At 51.3% G+C, this 16379-nt stretch overlaps 1 protein-coding gene across 6 annotated transcripts in view; it reads right to left on the reverse strand.

Annotated features, from left to right (window-relative positions):
- Nucleotides 1-2639: 2639 nt before the first annotated feature.
- The window catches only part of stard7 (StAR related lipid transfer domain containing 7), a 35159-nt gene continuing 21419 nt past the window's right edge, over nt 2640-16379 (reverse strand). For 3 of the 6 annotated variants that reach the window (XM_078429051.1, XM_078429049.1, XM_078429052.1), the window contains 8 exons: nt 14268-14785; nt 11022-11203; nt 10538-10587; nt 9937-10047; nt 7418-7500; nt 6440-6539; nt 4539-4623; nt 2640-3355 (listed from right to left, as the gene is read on the reverse strand). In XM_078429051.1, coding sequence (XP_078285177.1) covers nt 3180-3355; nt 4539-4623; nt 6440-6539; nt 7418-7500; nt 9937-10047; nt 10538-10587; nt 11022-11203; nt 14268-14758 — 1278 coding nt within the window. In that variant the 5' untranslated portion in view covers nt 14759-14785 and the 3' untranslated portion in view covers nt 2640-3179. Of the gene's footprint in view, nt 3356-4538; nt 4624-6439; nt 6540-7417; nt 7501-9936; nt 10048-10537; nt 10588-11021; nt 11204-14267; nt 14786-15449; nt 15473-15560; nt 15768-16379 lie in introns of those variants that run through there. The other 3 variants (XM_078429050.1, XM_078429054.1, XM_078429055.1) reach the window with 3 other exon arrangements.

Raw genomic sequence — 16379 nt, forward strand, 5'->3', positions numbered from 1 at the left:
TATCATCTCTGTTGATCATCCAAAACACCACACTGCACCTGAATCTCACCTCACTGTCAGATCGAGCTTGGTTGGAGGTAATGGCCCAACAATGTACATGTATCCTGAGTGTGCCCTTTCTGGTTAAAGTCTGCTACTCACCGCAAGACAGATCTGAGAAAGACCAAGCAAAGGCAAGTGGGGCTAGGGTAGCTGGGACGTTGTTGGCCAGTTTGGGCGAGTTGGGCTGAAGGACCCGTTTCCAAACTATGACTCTCTATGACCAGTGCAGATCCAGTTTGGTTCCATGATACAGTTGACCCAAGGTATTAATTGTATAACTGGTGTGGACAGAATGTCACATTGGTCCACCAGGCCTCTGTGCTGTCTTGCCTGGCAGTGTGCTCTATGATGCGGCAGTATCCAGTTGTTAAGGCACAGAACTATGGCCTATGGTGTCTTTGTAACCAGAATGAGTGGTTTGTTGGCTAATTGGCTTCTCTAAATTGTCCCTGGTGTACTAGGTGATCGCTGGTCGACACAGATTAGATGGGTCAAAGGGCCTGTTTCCACATTGTATCTCTAAAATAAACAAAACATTATGCTCTAGGGTAACAATAACAAGGCAAAGGAGAAGCGAATGTTAAATCAATAGGAATAATGAGGGCACAAGGTGGAAATGTTCCTCATAAGATCAGGAAAAGGCAAAGACAAGAACAATTAAAGGTAACATGAATAAAGGAATTAGAGCAAATTATCTCTTTAGTTTGATCGGCACAAATGGGTGTTCACATTAACCCAGTAAAGTCAAATTAAAAAAGTTAACTCAAACAAAATTAGTAGTTTTAAACAATGCAAAGTGGTGGAGCATCTCTGGAGAGAAGGATTGGGTGACGTTCTGGACTCGTCATTTGGTCCTGAGTCCATGCCATCAACCAGCCATGCACACCCTTCCTACTCATCCCCTTTCTATTGTGCAGCGGGTAGAGCTGCTGCCTCACAGCACTAGAGATCCGGGTTCAATCCAGACTACGGATGCTGTCTGTACGGAGTTTGTACGTTCTCCCCGTGACCATGTAGGTTTTCTCTGGGTGCTCCAGTTTACTCTCACATTCCAAAGGCATGCAGGTTTGTAAGTTATTGTGTAGGATATCGCGAGTGTACGGGGTGTTTGACGGCACAAACCAGCATCAACAGGTAACACATCAAGACAAAATGCTGGAGTAACTCAGCAGCCAGCCAGCCAGCATGTTTGGAATGGATAGGTGGTGTTTTGGGTCGGGACCCTTCCTCAGAACACACAGGCAGCTCGAATACCAATTTTTTAAAAAAAATGCTGGAGTAATTCAAGTCGGGCAGCATCATGGAGGCAGAGCGATGGTTGACATTTCAGGTGCAGAGTCTCGACCTAAAACGTCACCTCTGCCTTCACAGATGCTGCTTGACCCGCTGAGTTCCTCCAGTAGTTTGGGCGTCGCTCCAGATTCCAGCATCTGCAGCCTTATCCCAAAAACTAGAAAGGCAGGTGCATCAAATGACACAGAAAGCTCCTTAAGTCTAAGCTGGAGAGAGCTGCTGATCAAACATTGTGATGTAGTGCATTGATCACTGCTGAATTAAATACCTTAGCTGTGTGAAGCCTCGATCCCAGGGCAAGAGCCCCATCTCCTGGTGGGATGTCAGTAATGTCATTAACGTGTGCAGGAAGGAACTGCAGATGCTGGTTTAAACCAAAGACAGACACAAAAAGCTGGAGTAACTCGGCAGGACAGGCAGCATCTCTGGAGAGAAGGAATGGGTCTCGACCTGAAATGTCACCCATTCCTTCTCTCCAGAGATGCTGCCTGCCCCGCTGAGTTCCTCCAGCTTTTTGTGTCAATGTCATTAATATGGTTAACAAGGGTTTCCTCCCACACTCCATACACGTGCAGGTTTGTAGGTTAATTGGATTGGTATAAATGTAAATTGTCCCGAGTGGGTGTAGGATAGTGTTAATGTGCGGGGATTGCTGGTCGGTGCAGGCTCGGTGGGCTGAAGGACTGTATCTCTAAACTAAACCAAAACAAACCTCCCCTCTGAAGCAAGTTTGGCATTTTGTCCCAATCTGCTCTCCAGCTCAGGCTGTTCTCTAATCCTTGCCCATTCGAATAGACAATAGGTGCAGGAGTACGACATTTGGCCCTTTGAGTCAGCGCCGCCATTCACCGTGATCATGGCTGTTCATCCACAATCAATACCCTATTCCTGCCTTCTCCCCATATCCCTTGACTCCGCTATCATTAACAGCTCTATCTAACTCTCTCTTGAAAGCATCCAGGAAATTGGCCGTTACTGCCTTCCACAGTGCGGCAGAGAATTCCACAGATTCACAACTGAGTATACAAGCCCAGTCGTTCCAGTCTTTCAACATACGACAGTCCCGCCATTCCGGGAATTAACCTGGTGAACCTACGCTGCACACCCTCAATAGCAAGAATATTCTTCCTCAAATTAGGAGTAACTTGCCCGCTATTAACCCCGCGTCCCGCCACCCTGAAACGAGCAATGGATGGTTAACGGGCAACACAGCCGGGAGAGGTTAGTGAGATAGCGAGAATGCACGTGAATGCCTTACAACACAGACGTACAGACAACCGCACCAACCCCTCGTCTTCAGCGAAGTCGTTACAAAATAACAGGCTTTATTTCAAAATTCTTCACCCAATCTGTGAAATGAAGGGTTCCAGTGAAGTACAACAGCGACCTCGACCTTGTGTTAATCAACCAATCCGTTTAAAAAAACAAGAGCAGAGTGAGTATTTTGAGCACACGGACGCGCACATACCGACACACGACAGGCGAACGACCCTTCCCCACCCATCCAATACAATCTGTCCCAACTTGAAGCAAGTTTGATCGGCGACTTAACCCAGACATTGCAAACAGACGGCAAGCTCCGACCCAGTCCTGACACCGAGCTCCAACCTTCCAGTTCAGAAGCGGTGGCTGTTAGTGAGCGGCATCTTTGATACTTCAAGTGTAGCAGGCAACACGACTCCTTGCACCGTAGGTCGGGGAGTCTCTCCGCCCATCTCGCACCAGTGCTGCTCTGTGCTCTGAGGAGCAGCCGGATTCCTGGAGAGCTGGTGGGTCCCAGCGGGTGATGCACCGGGTACCTGGGGTGGTGGCACGGCACTGCCCGCCCGCCCCCGGGGTGGGGACTAGGCGTAGTCCATCTGCTGCGAGCTGCAGCTGTTGTCCTTGCGCTCAGAGTGCTGCAGCTGCTTGGTCTCCATGCTCTCCGAGCTCCTCACGCTGATGTAGTCCTTAATCTTGATCTCCATGTTCTTGGCTCGGACTGCTGCCACGTGAAGCTTCTCCAGGAAGTCGGGCATCCCTGCAAGGGAACGCCAGATATGGGTGGTGGTCAGGAGTCAAGGGAGGTTAATGGTCTCACCCAATGGGAACTGAACAGTGAAAATTTTACTTTGAAGATAGATACAAAACACTGGAGTAACTCAGCGGGAAAAGTGCGCAGCCAAGTGTAAGGGCTAACATTACGAATGCAGCAATGTGGGTTTTATTGCAGGAGTGTAAAAGCTCCAGCTCGGATTATTCCTGGGGTATCCTGTTGTCAGCATGGAAGCGCAGTTTATGGCTGATCGTATCCTCTGATGTCAGCAACTGGCCTCAAAGCTTTGAAGTGTTAAGAACATCTTGCCATATGGACTGCCCTTTGTTCCCAAGAAAGAAGAGGTCACGATGGACACGGAGGTCCCGAAAGACACAAAGATTTATAGGGCATTGTAAACTTGCCATATAAGGCAGTGATGGAAAAATACTGGCACATGTATTTAGGGTATAAAAGGTGTGTAAATGTAAGCTTTCGGGGAGAGAGACTACACTAGCTTCCTGAGTGTTTGTGAACGCTCCGGTATCTAAGCTCTCTCCCACCTGGGTGGGTAGAATAAAGAGGTTAAACGATTTTGGTTGTCTGACTATTCTGTTAATAGGTCACGAACTACAACACAAGATTCCCGGCAAAGATAGCAGAGCAAGATAGACCATTCGGCCCTAAAAGCCATAGTACGTCACGGCACCATTTTAGTAGGCAGAAACTTGCAGAAACATTTAAAAAGAAAAATAACAAAAATCTGTGTGTTGATAGATGAGATATATTCTGCATTTTAATGGTCTCATCACACATACTGTTCCCCCAAAACAGTGATTACACTGCGAGAGGCAGAGCGAACAGCGGGTTTTGCCTACTAAAATGCTTACCACACTTCAGTATAGGTGATTTTGACGGAGTGGTTCATCTTGCTCCTCTAGTATCTTTGGTTCCCAGTTCCTCCCAGTGCAGTGCATGCCACTCCAGATTGCCAGGAGATGGAACCTGATGCTGGAAGATGCGTTGTTCCCCGTGTAAGGCTGGCAACCATGGTGTCCACCCCAGCCTCTTGGCCCCGACACCCCATCCCCTTGCTCCTGACACCCCAGCCCCTTGGCCCCGACACCCTCCTCCCCCAGCCTGTGTCCCAACACCCCCACCCCAGGGATCCCGATCCCAATCCACTCACCACTGGACACCATCCAGCTGACACAGTAGCGTGGGAAGACCGTCTGTGGATCATCGCTGTAGGTGAGCAGGTAATCAAAGCCGTTCTGTGGGATGGACAGTGAAGAGCAATGGGTGACGCCGTTACACAAACAAGGCACTGCAGATGCTGGTGCACAACACAAGACATAGAGCGGCGGCTCCAGTCTCGTTCACACTGCTGGCCCTTACATCAGCACAACACTCTCCCCACTGTTTAAACAACGTGTTGTGAGGAAACGTGAGCATTTTAATACATTTCATTAATAACCTGATTGCCTTTAAAACTCCCACCCTGCTCACTCACTCAAGTTTGTTTCTTGCTCTGATTTCTTAAACAGATTTAAAAATGTATTCTGTGGGAAGGAACTGCAGAAGCTGGTTTAAATAGACACAAAAAGCTGGAGTAACTCAGCAGGACAGGCAGCATCTCTGGAGAGAAGGAATGGGTGATGTTTCGGGTCGAGACCCTTCTTCTTGAAAGGTATTGTTCTGAGTCCAAACACAAAATCTGGAATCTCTCCAAGTTGGGCACTCTGATTAGAAACTGGTTGCGGACTCGAAGTTTCCTAACTTACACTGATCTGGTTAGGATACTGAAGGTTGTGAAAACCAACCCAATTACTTGTTTTTTTTTCTCTCTGTCACAATTCTGGTCCAAGAGTACTCCCAGTTCCAATATCAGATTTGTTAACATCGGTTTAAAAGCCTGTGGGAAGCGGGATTCACTTGTGAATGTCGACAGATCGAGAATGGTATCCTTTCCAGTAAAATCCGTTTCCTCGCATTGCGTGCCGAGGACAAGATGGGGTGAGAACCACACGACCCATGGCTTGCCACTTCCACAAGAGAATCCTACATTACATTCGCTACAGGCTTTTATGTCTGTATTTCCCCAGCAGCATTTATCTTGCACTACTTCATCACCACGCCTTCATCACCTCCCGTCTGGACTACTGCAACAGCCTCCTCTATGGCGCACCCTCAAAAATCATCAATAAACTTCAATACATTCAAAACTCCGCTGCCCGTCTACTCACACACACCTCGATCCGTGACCACATCACCCCCGTCCTTTATAAACTCCACTGGCTCCCCATCCCCCAGAGAATCCAGTACAAAATCCTCCTCATAACCTACAAAGCCCTCCATAACCTGGCCCCATCCTACCTGACCGACCTCCTCCACAGGCACACTCCCACCTGCACCCTCCGCTCTGCCGCTGCCAATCTCCTATCCCCCCACATCCGGACTAAACTCAGATCCTGGGGGGACAGGGCTTTCTCCATCGCTGCTCCCACCCTATGGAACTCACTACCCCAAACCGTTAGAGACTCCCCCACACTCACCACATTCAAAACATCGCTGAAGTCTCACCTGTTCAGCACTGCCTTCAACCACTGAAGGTCACCTCACCTTCTGTCTCCTTTCTCTGTTCATTTATTTATTTACTTATTTATCTATTTATTCATTTCCCCTATGTTCTCAAAATCTCTGTAAAGCGTCTTTGAGTATATGAAAAGCGCTTATATAAATAAAATGTATTATTATTATTATTATTATTAAATGTTGTCCCATTTATCCTCTATTTACATACTGTGGACCGCTTGAGTGTAATCATGTATAGTTTTTGTTCTTTGACTGGACAGCACGCAACAAAATCTTTTCATTGTACCTCGGTAGACGTAGCAATAATAAACTAAACTCACCCTCATCTAACCTCTGGTTAGACACACAAAGCTGGAGAAACTCAGTGGGACAGACAGCATCTCTGGAGAGAAGGAATGTGTGATGTTTCAGGTTGAGACGTCACTCTTACACACTGGTTAGGCCCCACCTGTGGAACACCAACGCCCATGTTCTCTGTGCAACACCCAGCCTTACCTCGTCAAACGATCGGTGGGGCTTGATGACCATCTGCGATTCGTACGATGTCACCCGCACGCAGTTGGGATGTTCAGGCACATGCGGATGTTCCACAGCCCTGCCCAGAACAGACGGGATATCAGAGAACTCACACTAGGGTTGCCAACTGTCCCGTTTTAGCCGAGACCACCCTTGTCCCGTATTAGTAGAGTTGCCAACTTCCTCACTCCCAAATACGGGACAAAGGGTGAGGTCACCCTTTGTCCTGTATTTGGGAGTGAGGAAGTTGGCGACTCTATCACACACTCCCTCACTGTTATACCGTGCCCCAAGCTGCCCACAGCTCCACATCACCCCCACATTGGATACCTCCCTCACTGTTACACCATGCCCATGCAACTCTACCGTGCCCCAGGCTGCCCACAGTTCCATGTCACCCCCTTCCCCACACTGGATACAGAGGATCCAAGACATTATTGCTTTTAGGTCTGAGTCACGTTATATGGATCGGAGATAAGGGTGTAATACTGGAATCTACACCTTGTGCTGAGAATCACCACAACAACCCTTCGGCCCATCGAGTCCGTGCCAAGCCTCTGTCCCTCGAGTCCATGTTTAAACACTGTTCAGAGGCAGCTGAGTGGCACAGCGGTAGAGTTGCTGCCTCACAGTGCAAGCGACCCCGGGTTTGATCGAGACCACGGGTGCTGTCTGTACAGAGTTTATACGTTCTCCCCGTGACTGCGTGGGTTTTCTTCAGGTGCTCCAGTCTCCTCCCACATCCCACAGACATACAGGTTTGCAGGTTAATTGGCTTCTGTAAATTGTTCCTAGTGTAAAGGATAGTGCTAGCATACGGGGTGATTGCTGGTCGGCACGGATTCGATGGGCCGAAGGGCCTGATTCCACGCTGTACCTCTAAACTAACCTAAGTGAATGTGAGGGAATGTTGAGACCAGCGTGTGTGGTGCAAGTGTGAAGGCCACACGTCCTCACCTGGATAACAGCACCATCAGGCTGTTCTTTTGGTCCACGTGGTAGCGTCTGATGTAGAGGTAATCTCTCGAGTACATGGGGTACTGCAGATGGAGGCAAACACACACGGTTATAGGCTGGTTACCTAGTATTTACTGGCTATTAATTAATTGTGTATCTCTCTGCTTGTGATTGTGTAATGGCCCAAGAGAGCTGCCGCTAGTCAGTGTTTCATTGTTCCCACGTATGATAATTAAACGCTCTCCTCTCACATCACTAACATTATGCTTCACCTTTAATCACATCTTCTCCATGTAACTAAAACAGATCTGGCTTTCCACCAGATAACAGAGTGCTGACAATGACTGGCACATCTTAAACGTGAAACCTGTCTGATAATACCCAGGGAGCAAGATAAAACACAGCATCTGGAGCTAACCTGCCCTGTTTATACACAATAACATGCACTTCACAGACAAGGACATCCACCAGAGCAGCATCACGCTGAACACAAACACCAGAGGGGGGGGGGGGGGGGGGGGGGGCAAAACTCACAATCCCATTCTTCACAGAAGCTTTAGAAACATAGAAAATAGGTGCAGGAGGAGGCCTTTCGACCCTTCGAGCCAGCACCGCCATTCATTGTGATCATGGCTGATCGTACACAATCAATAACCCGTGCCTGCCTTCTCCCCATATCTCTTGATTCCACTAGCCCCTAGAGCTGTGATGACTTTAAAAAATATGAACGGATCTGTCTGACTGGATGTTTAATCACAAAATGCTGGAGTAACTCAGCAGGTCAGGCAACATCTCAGGAGAGAAGGAATGGGTGACGTTTCGGGTCGAGACCCTTCTTCAGACTGATGTCAGGGGGGCGGGACAAAGGAAGGATATAGGTGGAGACAGGAAGTTAGAGGAAGAACTGGGAAGGGGGAGGGGAAGAGAGGGACAGAGGAACTATCTAAAGTTGGAGAAGTCAATCTTCATACCGCTGGGCTGCAAACTGCCCAAGCCAAATATGAGGTGCTGTTCCTCCAATTTCCAGTGGGCCTCAACTATGGCACTGGAGGAGGCCCATGACAGAGATCATGTTGGTTAAGGCGGACTGAGTGAAGGTTTTGAGCGAAACGATCGCCGAGCCTGCGCTTGGTTTCGCCGATGTAAATAAGTTGACATCTAGAGCAGCGGATGCAATAGATGCGGTTGGAGGAGGTGCAGGTGAACCTCTGTCTCACCTGGAAAGACTGTTTGGGTCTTTGGATGGAGTTGAGGGGGGAGGTAAAGGGACAGGTGTTGCATCTCCTGCGGTTGCAGGGGAAAGTGCCCGGGGATGGGGTGGTTTGGGTAGGAAGGGACGAGTTGACCAGGGAGTTACGGAGGGAACGGTCTCTGCGGAACGCAGAAAGTGAAGGGGATGGAAGATATGGCCAGTGGTGGGGTCCCGTTGTAGGTGACGGAAATGTTGGCGGATGATTTGTTGGATCCGCTGGCTGGTGGGGTGGAAGGTGAGAACCAGGGGGATTCTGTCCTTGTTACGAATGGGGGGAGGGGGAGCAAGAGCGGAGCTGCGGGATGTAGAAGAGACCCTAGTGAGAGCCTCATCTATAATGGAAGAGGGGAAGCCCCGTTTTATTGAGTGAGTGATGTCTGGTTATGAAGGCAGATACCATAGTGGTGTTTAAGAGGCTTTTAGCCAGGCACGTGGATATGCAGGGAATGGAGGGGTATATCTCCGAGATCTTCGGTTTCCTCCCACACTCCAAAGACGTACAGGTATGTAGGTTAATTGGCTGGGTAAATGTAAAAATTGTCCCTAGTGGGTGTAGGATAGTGTTAATGTACGGGGATCATTGGGCGGCACGGACTTGGAGGGCCGAAAAGGCCTGTTTCCGGCTGTAGATATATGATATGATATGATATGATGATATCATGTACAGGTAGAGCAGATTAAACTTGACGCCATGTTCAGCGCAGACACTGTGAGTTGAAGGACCTGTTCCTGTGCTGTACTGTTCTATGTTCTCTCCTGAATGGCCACATTACAGCACCTTTGACACCTCTTAATTAACTCTTAAAGCAAGTCCCATTTGCCTCCCGCTCCAACGGCAGTGGCATTTAAGTGCCTTTTGGAGAGGCATGTGGATACGGAGGGGATTGGAACACGTGCAGGCAGTGATTAGTTAATTTGGGATCATGGTCGACAAAGACATTGTGGGCCGAAGGGCCTATTCCTGTGTTGTCTGAAGAAGGGTCTCGACCCGAAACGTCACCCATTCCTTCTCTCCAGAAATGCTGCCTGCCCGGCTGAGTTACTCCAGCACTTTGTGTCTATCTTTGGTTTAAACCAGCACCTGCAGTTCCCTCATACACTGTACAGTCCTGCTCCCTGCTCTGTTGATGGGCGCACTGATCTGCCCGCGATGCTAATGGAAGTAGCTCTGGCTCCAGTTCAGGAGCAGGCAGCAGGTAAGTGAGTGGGAGCCACTGGAGGAGCCCAGCGCACAGTGCAGAGACCACAAGGCGGCAGCCCTGCTTACCGGGAAATGCGTGACCCAGTGGACAACCTCGGAGCCGGACGCCTCGTCTCGCTCCACCACTTCCAGCTTAATGACCAGCTCGTCCCATTTCTTCCTGTACTCCGTGTCCAGCTGTGTGGAGAGACTCCGTTAGTCCATGTGGCAGAGAGGGGCTTTCTTCCAACAGCAGCAGGAAGAGGAACCCAGGGAATGGTCACTAGCCACCCCAGGACCCAAGGCCATAAAGGATCCTGCCCCCGGGCCAAGCTGGGGTCAGATGAGTTGAGGGAGAGGTGTGGCTGGGGGTCAGAGCTGGCGCTCAGACTGTGCGATGGATGGCAAAGGTGGGCGTGAGGAGGGAGGGCGAGGTGGCATAGTGGGCTCCAGGCACAACGTCCCAAAGTCAACTGCCTGGGTTGGGCGCCATCTTGGTGGGGAGAAAGGGTTCAGAATTTGAAGAAAAGAAAATGCCACTTCCCAGTTATTTTGGTCAGAAATTACCCTCTTGTAAAATCTTTCATTGAAGATGCTTTGAATTAAGTGAATAAAGAGATGCCACATTGCCCCCCTGCACTCTGCAGCAGTGTCCACACCATGTACAGGTTTACTGCCACACACACACCTGCACGTTGAAGAACTGGCGTGGGGTCACGTCCGTGTATGTCCCATGAACTGTGGAGGAGAAGCAAAAGAAATTAATGTCCTCGTCTCTCAAAGATGTCACGATGCAGCTTCACAGGAGGTTGGTTGGGCTTTAGTAGGGGTGTGTGTGTGGCTGGACTATAGCAGCACAGTACTGGTACAGGGATGTGGGTTCTGGTAGTGCCGTACCTCGGTACTGGTAGAGTGGAGTGTGGTAGTGCCGTACCTCGGTTATGGTAGAGGGGCGAGGCAACGCCGTACCTCGGTACTGGCAGTGGGGCGTGGGAGCGCCATACAACAGTACTGGCGGTAGGGCGCGGTAATGCCGTACCTCGGTACTGGGAGTGGGGCGCGGTAGTGCCGTACCTCGGTACTGGGAGTGGGGCGTGGGAGCGCCATACAACAGTACTGGCAGTGGGGCGCGGTAATGCCGTACCTCGGTACTGGGAGTGGGAGTGCCGTACCTCGGTACTGGTAGAGGTGGGTGCCGGGGATGGGGCGGCGCCACAGCCGGAAGCTGCATCGGTCCATCACCAGCTCCCACACGTTGCCGTGGCGGTGATGCTCCTCGCACGCCACGCGTGCTCTCCCCCCCCTCTGCTCCTCCTCCATCGGCGAGTCCACGTCTCTGAAATCATTCATGCACCTGCACCAGAGAACCAATCATTCAGTCAACGCCGGGCAATAAACCCCCCAAACATCAACCCCCACATCCCTGACATCCCCACCATCACTCACACAATGCACGGCACAACCAACACGGCAAGCAAACTGGACAAAGACATTACAGTCACCACATTAACAGCTGAGGCACACAGCCTTCAGCCCTGACATCCCTAGACCCAGGCCCTCACTCCCCTCCCTCCCCTACACTGCCCAATCCTTCTCGTCGCCTTAATGCTCCCCTCTCCCTGCACCCCACTCTCGTCCAGTCAGCCCCCCTCTCTCTCTACCATTCCCCCCTGCATTAACCACCTCTGCACAGCCCCTGTCCTGCCTATCCCACCCTCTCCCCTGTCCCCTTCCGCCCTGTCCACCCTCTCCTATCTGCTCCCCCTTTCTGCACCCCACCCCCTCTTCTGTCCAGTGTGCCCCACACCCCTCCCTCCCTGCCCACACCCCTCCCTCCCTGCCCACACCCCTCCCTCCCTGCCCACGCCCCTCCCTGCCTGCCCACGCCCCTCCCTCCCTGCCCACACCCCTCCCTGCCTGCCCACGCCCCTCCCTGCCTGCCCACGCCCCTCCCTCCCTCCCTCCCTGCCCACGCCCCTCCCTCCCTGCCCACACCCCTCCCTGCCTGCCCACGCCCCTCCCTCCCTGCCCACACCTCTCCCTGCCTGCCCACACCCCTCCCTGCCTGCCCACGCCCCTCCCTCCCTGCCCACACCCCTCCCTCCCTCCCTGCCCACGCCCCTCCCTCCCTGCCCACACCCCTCCCTCCCTGCCCACGCCCCTCCCTGCCTGCCCACGCCCCTCCCTGCCTGCCCACACCCCTCCCTCCCTGCCCACACCCCTCCCTGCCTGCCCACGCCGCTCCCTGCCTGCCCACGCCCCTCCCTGCCCACACCCCTCCCTCCCTGCCCACGCCCCTCCCTGCCCACCCCTCCCTGCCTGCCCACGCCCCTCCCTGCCCACACCCCTCCCTGCCTGCCCGCCCTCCTACCCCCCCGCCCAGCCCCACCTGTGTCCTCTCGTCCCCCTATCTGCCCACCTGCCCCCACTCCCCTCCCTGCCCGCCCCTCCCGCTCTGCTACACTCTCCCTTCAGCGCTACTCCCTCTCACCTTCACGCTGTGTTGCTTTTTCACCCTCTTTCTCAGCCAACAAGCCTGGCCGACCCCAATGCTAACATTATGTTTCCATTTTATCTTGCCATTGTTTCTGAAGGTCACCATCACAGTTACAGCACAGACTCCAGCCACTCAGCTAAACTGCTGCTGATTATGATTTAGTTTAGTTTGGAGATAGAGCACGGAAACAGGCCCTTCGGCCCACTGGGTCCATGCCAACCAGCGATCCACGCATATTAACACTATCCTACATGTACTAGCGACAATTTTTACATTTACACCAAGCCAATTAGCCTACAAACTTGTACATCTTTGGAGTGTGGGAGGAAACCGAAGATCTTGGAGAAAATCCACGCAGGTCACGGGGAGAACGTACAAACTCCGTACAGATAGTGCCCGTACTCAGGATGGAACCCGGGTCTCCGGCGCTGCATTCGCTGTGAGGCAGCGACTCTACCGTTGCGCCACTGTGATGCCTAATGTTCTTTCATCTTCCTCCTGCCCTCCATCTGTTTACCATCAGCATCACTCATCTTCTCTGAACCCTTGCAACATGACCATCAGAAAAACTTACAAATCCACAGAGAAATACAAGCAGAAACTGCCAAGGTTGGACTCCTCCTCAAACACCTTTAGAAATGTCAATACTGCTCGAGTAAAGTCCCAACAGCAGCCATTCATAATGTTGATGAACAAGGAACTCCTCCCCCATCCAAACCCCTTTGTGGGATAATAAATATAGAAACGTAGAAAATAGGTGCAGGAATAGGTCATTCGGCCCTTCGAGCCTGTACGCACCGCCATTCAATATGATCATGGCTGATCATCCAGAGGCAGTACCCCATTCCTGCTTCCTCCCCATATCCATTGATTCCATTAGCCCTAAGAGCTATATCTAACTCTCTCTTGAATACATCCAGTGAATCGGCCGCCACTGCCTTTTGTGGCAGAGAATTCCACAGATTCTCAACTCTATGGCTGAAAAGGTTTTTCCTCATCTCAGTTCTAAATGGCCTACCCCTTATCCTTAAACTGTGACCCCAGGTTCCGAACTTCCAATCCCTTAATAATTGTATATGTTCTATAAGATCCCCTCGATCTTCTGAATTCCAGTGGTCCAAACATCAAGCTGGGATGTTCTCCCGAGATGACTAGTTCATGCACAAGCCCAAGAGCAGCCATTTCACAGTCTTGCATCACACAGGCAACATGAAGATAAAGAGAGACACTGGAACATGCACTGGCATGAACGTACACTCGCATGTCCTTCAGCAGCTCCTTAATTAGAGACACCATCTACACATCATGTACAATTAAGGCAATAAATGTTATCCATGTCAGTGACAATCAGAAAATTCCTGGGGTACATTTGTAAAAGAAAAGAACAAATCCAGTTGGATTGTAGAAATGCTAGAAATATGCAGAAGGTCGATCAGCACCAGGGAACACGAAGAGGTTATTGTGTTCCTCAACCATGCTCTTCCAGTGAATTACACCACAATTTATCAGACAAAGTCAAATATTCTTAAAAGATCTGTCCATTAAATTTCCAAATTCCAGGCATCCACAATTCCAAGTTTCTGATTTAAAGGCCTGAAGCTAAATTTGTAATGTCCCAATTTCACACCACAATAATTGGTCAGTGCATACCCCTGGAGTAAAGGAATAGTTGACGTTTTGGGTCGAGACATTTCTTTAGACCAGAAGTCTGAAGTAGGGTCTCAACCCGAAATGTCACCCATTCCTTTCCTCCAGAGATGCTGCCTGCCCTGCTGAGTTACTCCAGCTTTTTGTGTGTATCTTCGATTTAAACCAGCATCTGCAGTTCTTTCCTACATACAAGGTCCATTCACTCGACTGATGTTCCCCCAGTATTTTGCATTTTGCTCAAGGCCCCAGCATGTCTCCAGAACACACCCACCTTTGCAACTCCTCATCATGGATCTTTTCTTCGTCCCACATGAAAACAGCGGCAAAAGCCACCACCAGCTTGCCAGACCCCGAGTGTCGGCTCTGGAATTTGTGCCAGAGGTTGGTGAAGAGGCTCCTCCGAGAGCGCTCCGAGTACAGGTTGTTGTAGAGCTGCCCGATCTGCTGCGCTCGCCTCAGCCTCTGCCCAGTCACATAGCTGCACTGGCTGGCCAGGATGGACACCATCTTCTTCCTCTCGCCCCTCGGGGCCACGGCTCCAGAGGCGCCTGCTGCGCTCCAGCCTTCCCTCAGGAGGCCGAGAGCCCACCGCAGGGCACTGCCAACCTGCCTCCTCCATGCAGCCAGCACCTCGGCCCCATGGCGGCCCTGCCCGTGGCTGGAGGAGCGAGCGGGCTGCAGGCAATGGCAATACAGCGCACTGAACGGCTTGGAGCGGGCAGAGTGCAGCATGAGAGCCGGTCTCTTCGCGGTCAACATCATGCAGTGCAGGAGCTAATGATCAGAGCTCTGCAAAAAACAGACAGAAACACAAGAGAAAATAAATGAAAGGCTGCGCTCAAACCTTTTGCACACAAGTTATAGGAGTAGAATAAGGCCATTCGGCCCATCGAGTCCACTCCGCCATTGAATCATGGCTGATGACCCAAAACGTCACCCATTCCTTCTCTCCAGAAATGCTGCCTGTCCTGCTGAGTTACTCCAGCATTTTGTGTCTATCTTCTGTTTAAACCAGTATCTGCAGTTCTTTCCTACACAATCATGGCTGATCTCTGCCTCCTGCTCCCATTTTCCTGCATTCTCCCCTTAACTAGAGTTGCATCCAGTCAATATTTACTAGTTTCTTTTAAATATGCAACACTTGTTCACGAGAGTTAGATTTAGCTCTGAGGGCTAGCGGAATCAAGGGATATATATGCGGGGGGAAAAACGAACGGGGTACAGATTTTGGATGATCAAAAAGTGGATAACCTCACACTTATATCCACATTAAACTGCATCTGCCATGCTTCTGCCCACTTACACAACCTGTCCAAGTCACCCTGCAACCTCATAACATCTTCCTCACAGTTCACACTGCCACCCAGCTTTGTGCCATCTGCAAATTTGCTAATGTTACTTTTGATCACATTGAATGGCGGTACTGGCTCGAAGGGCCTACTCCTGCACCTACTTTTCCCCATGCAAAGACAAAATGCCACTGCTATCGGGTGCTGCAGGCAAAAATAATTAGATTATTTACAACCACGTGCTCAGTGCGAAATAAATGACGAACAAAACTCACCAGCATTCCAGGCCGCCCTTTGTTTTGCAGGATCGGTGAGGTGCATGCACAGTAGCCAAGTGTTTGAGTGTGGGGATCTCTCTGTGTGTGTGTGTGTGTGTGTGTGGGAAGGTGGGCGGCTCTCAGCGACCGAGGAGCGGCGCAGAGGCTTGGCCGTGCTGCCCTCCACCTGTCAATCACCGCGCCCGGGCCTGCGCGGCGCAACCTAACCTGCTGCCCTCCACCTGTCAATCACCGCGCCCGGGCATGCGCGGCGCAACCTAACCTGCTGCCCTCCGGCAACAAGGTTGGCTGCACCGTGAGGATGGGACCTCCCCCGGCAACAAGGTTGGCTGCACCGCGAGGATGGGACCTCCCCCCCCCGGCAACAAGGTTGGCTGCACCGTGAGGATGGGACCTACACCCGGCAACAAGCTTGGCTGCACGGCGAGGATGGGACCTCCCCCCGGCAGCAAGGTTGGCTGCACGGCGAGGATGGGACCTCCCCCCCGGCAACAAGGTTGGCTGCACCGTGAGGATGGGACCTCCCCCCCGGCAACAAGGTTGGCTGCACTATGAGGATGGGACCTCCCCTCGGCAACAAGGTTGGCTGCACCGTGAGGATGGGCTGCACGACAGCTAGGAGTTGCAATGATCGACAGCGCGGTGCGTTTGCAGCCGGCCATTGCTGGTGTTGCAGCTAGAGTTTGCTAAACTTCAAACGCAAAAAAACCCTCAACTACATTCACAGCGATTTTATTCTTGAATTATACATCTGCAGTAGGGTTCGTAACTTTACTTGCAGTTTTTCCTGGAGGACTCCAGCATTTTGTGTCTAAC

This window comes from Rhinoraja longicauda, chromosome 36, assembly GCF_053455715.1.
Source record: "Rhinoraja longicauda isolate Sanriku21f chromosome 36, sRhiLon1.1, whole genome shotgun sequence".
Taxonomy (NCBI): Eukaryota; Metazoa; Chordata; class Chondrichthyes; order Rajiformes; family Arhynchobatidae; genus Rhinoraja; species Rhinoraja longicauda.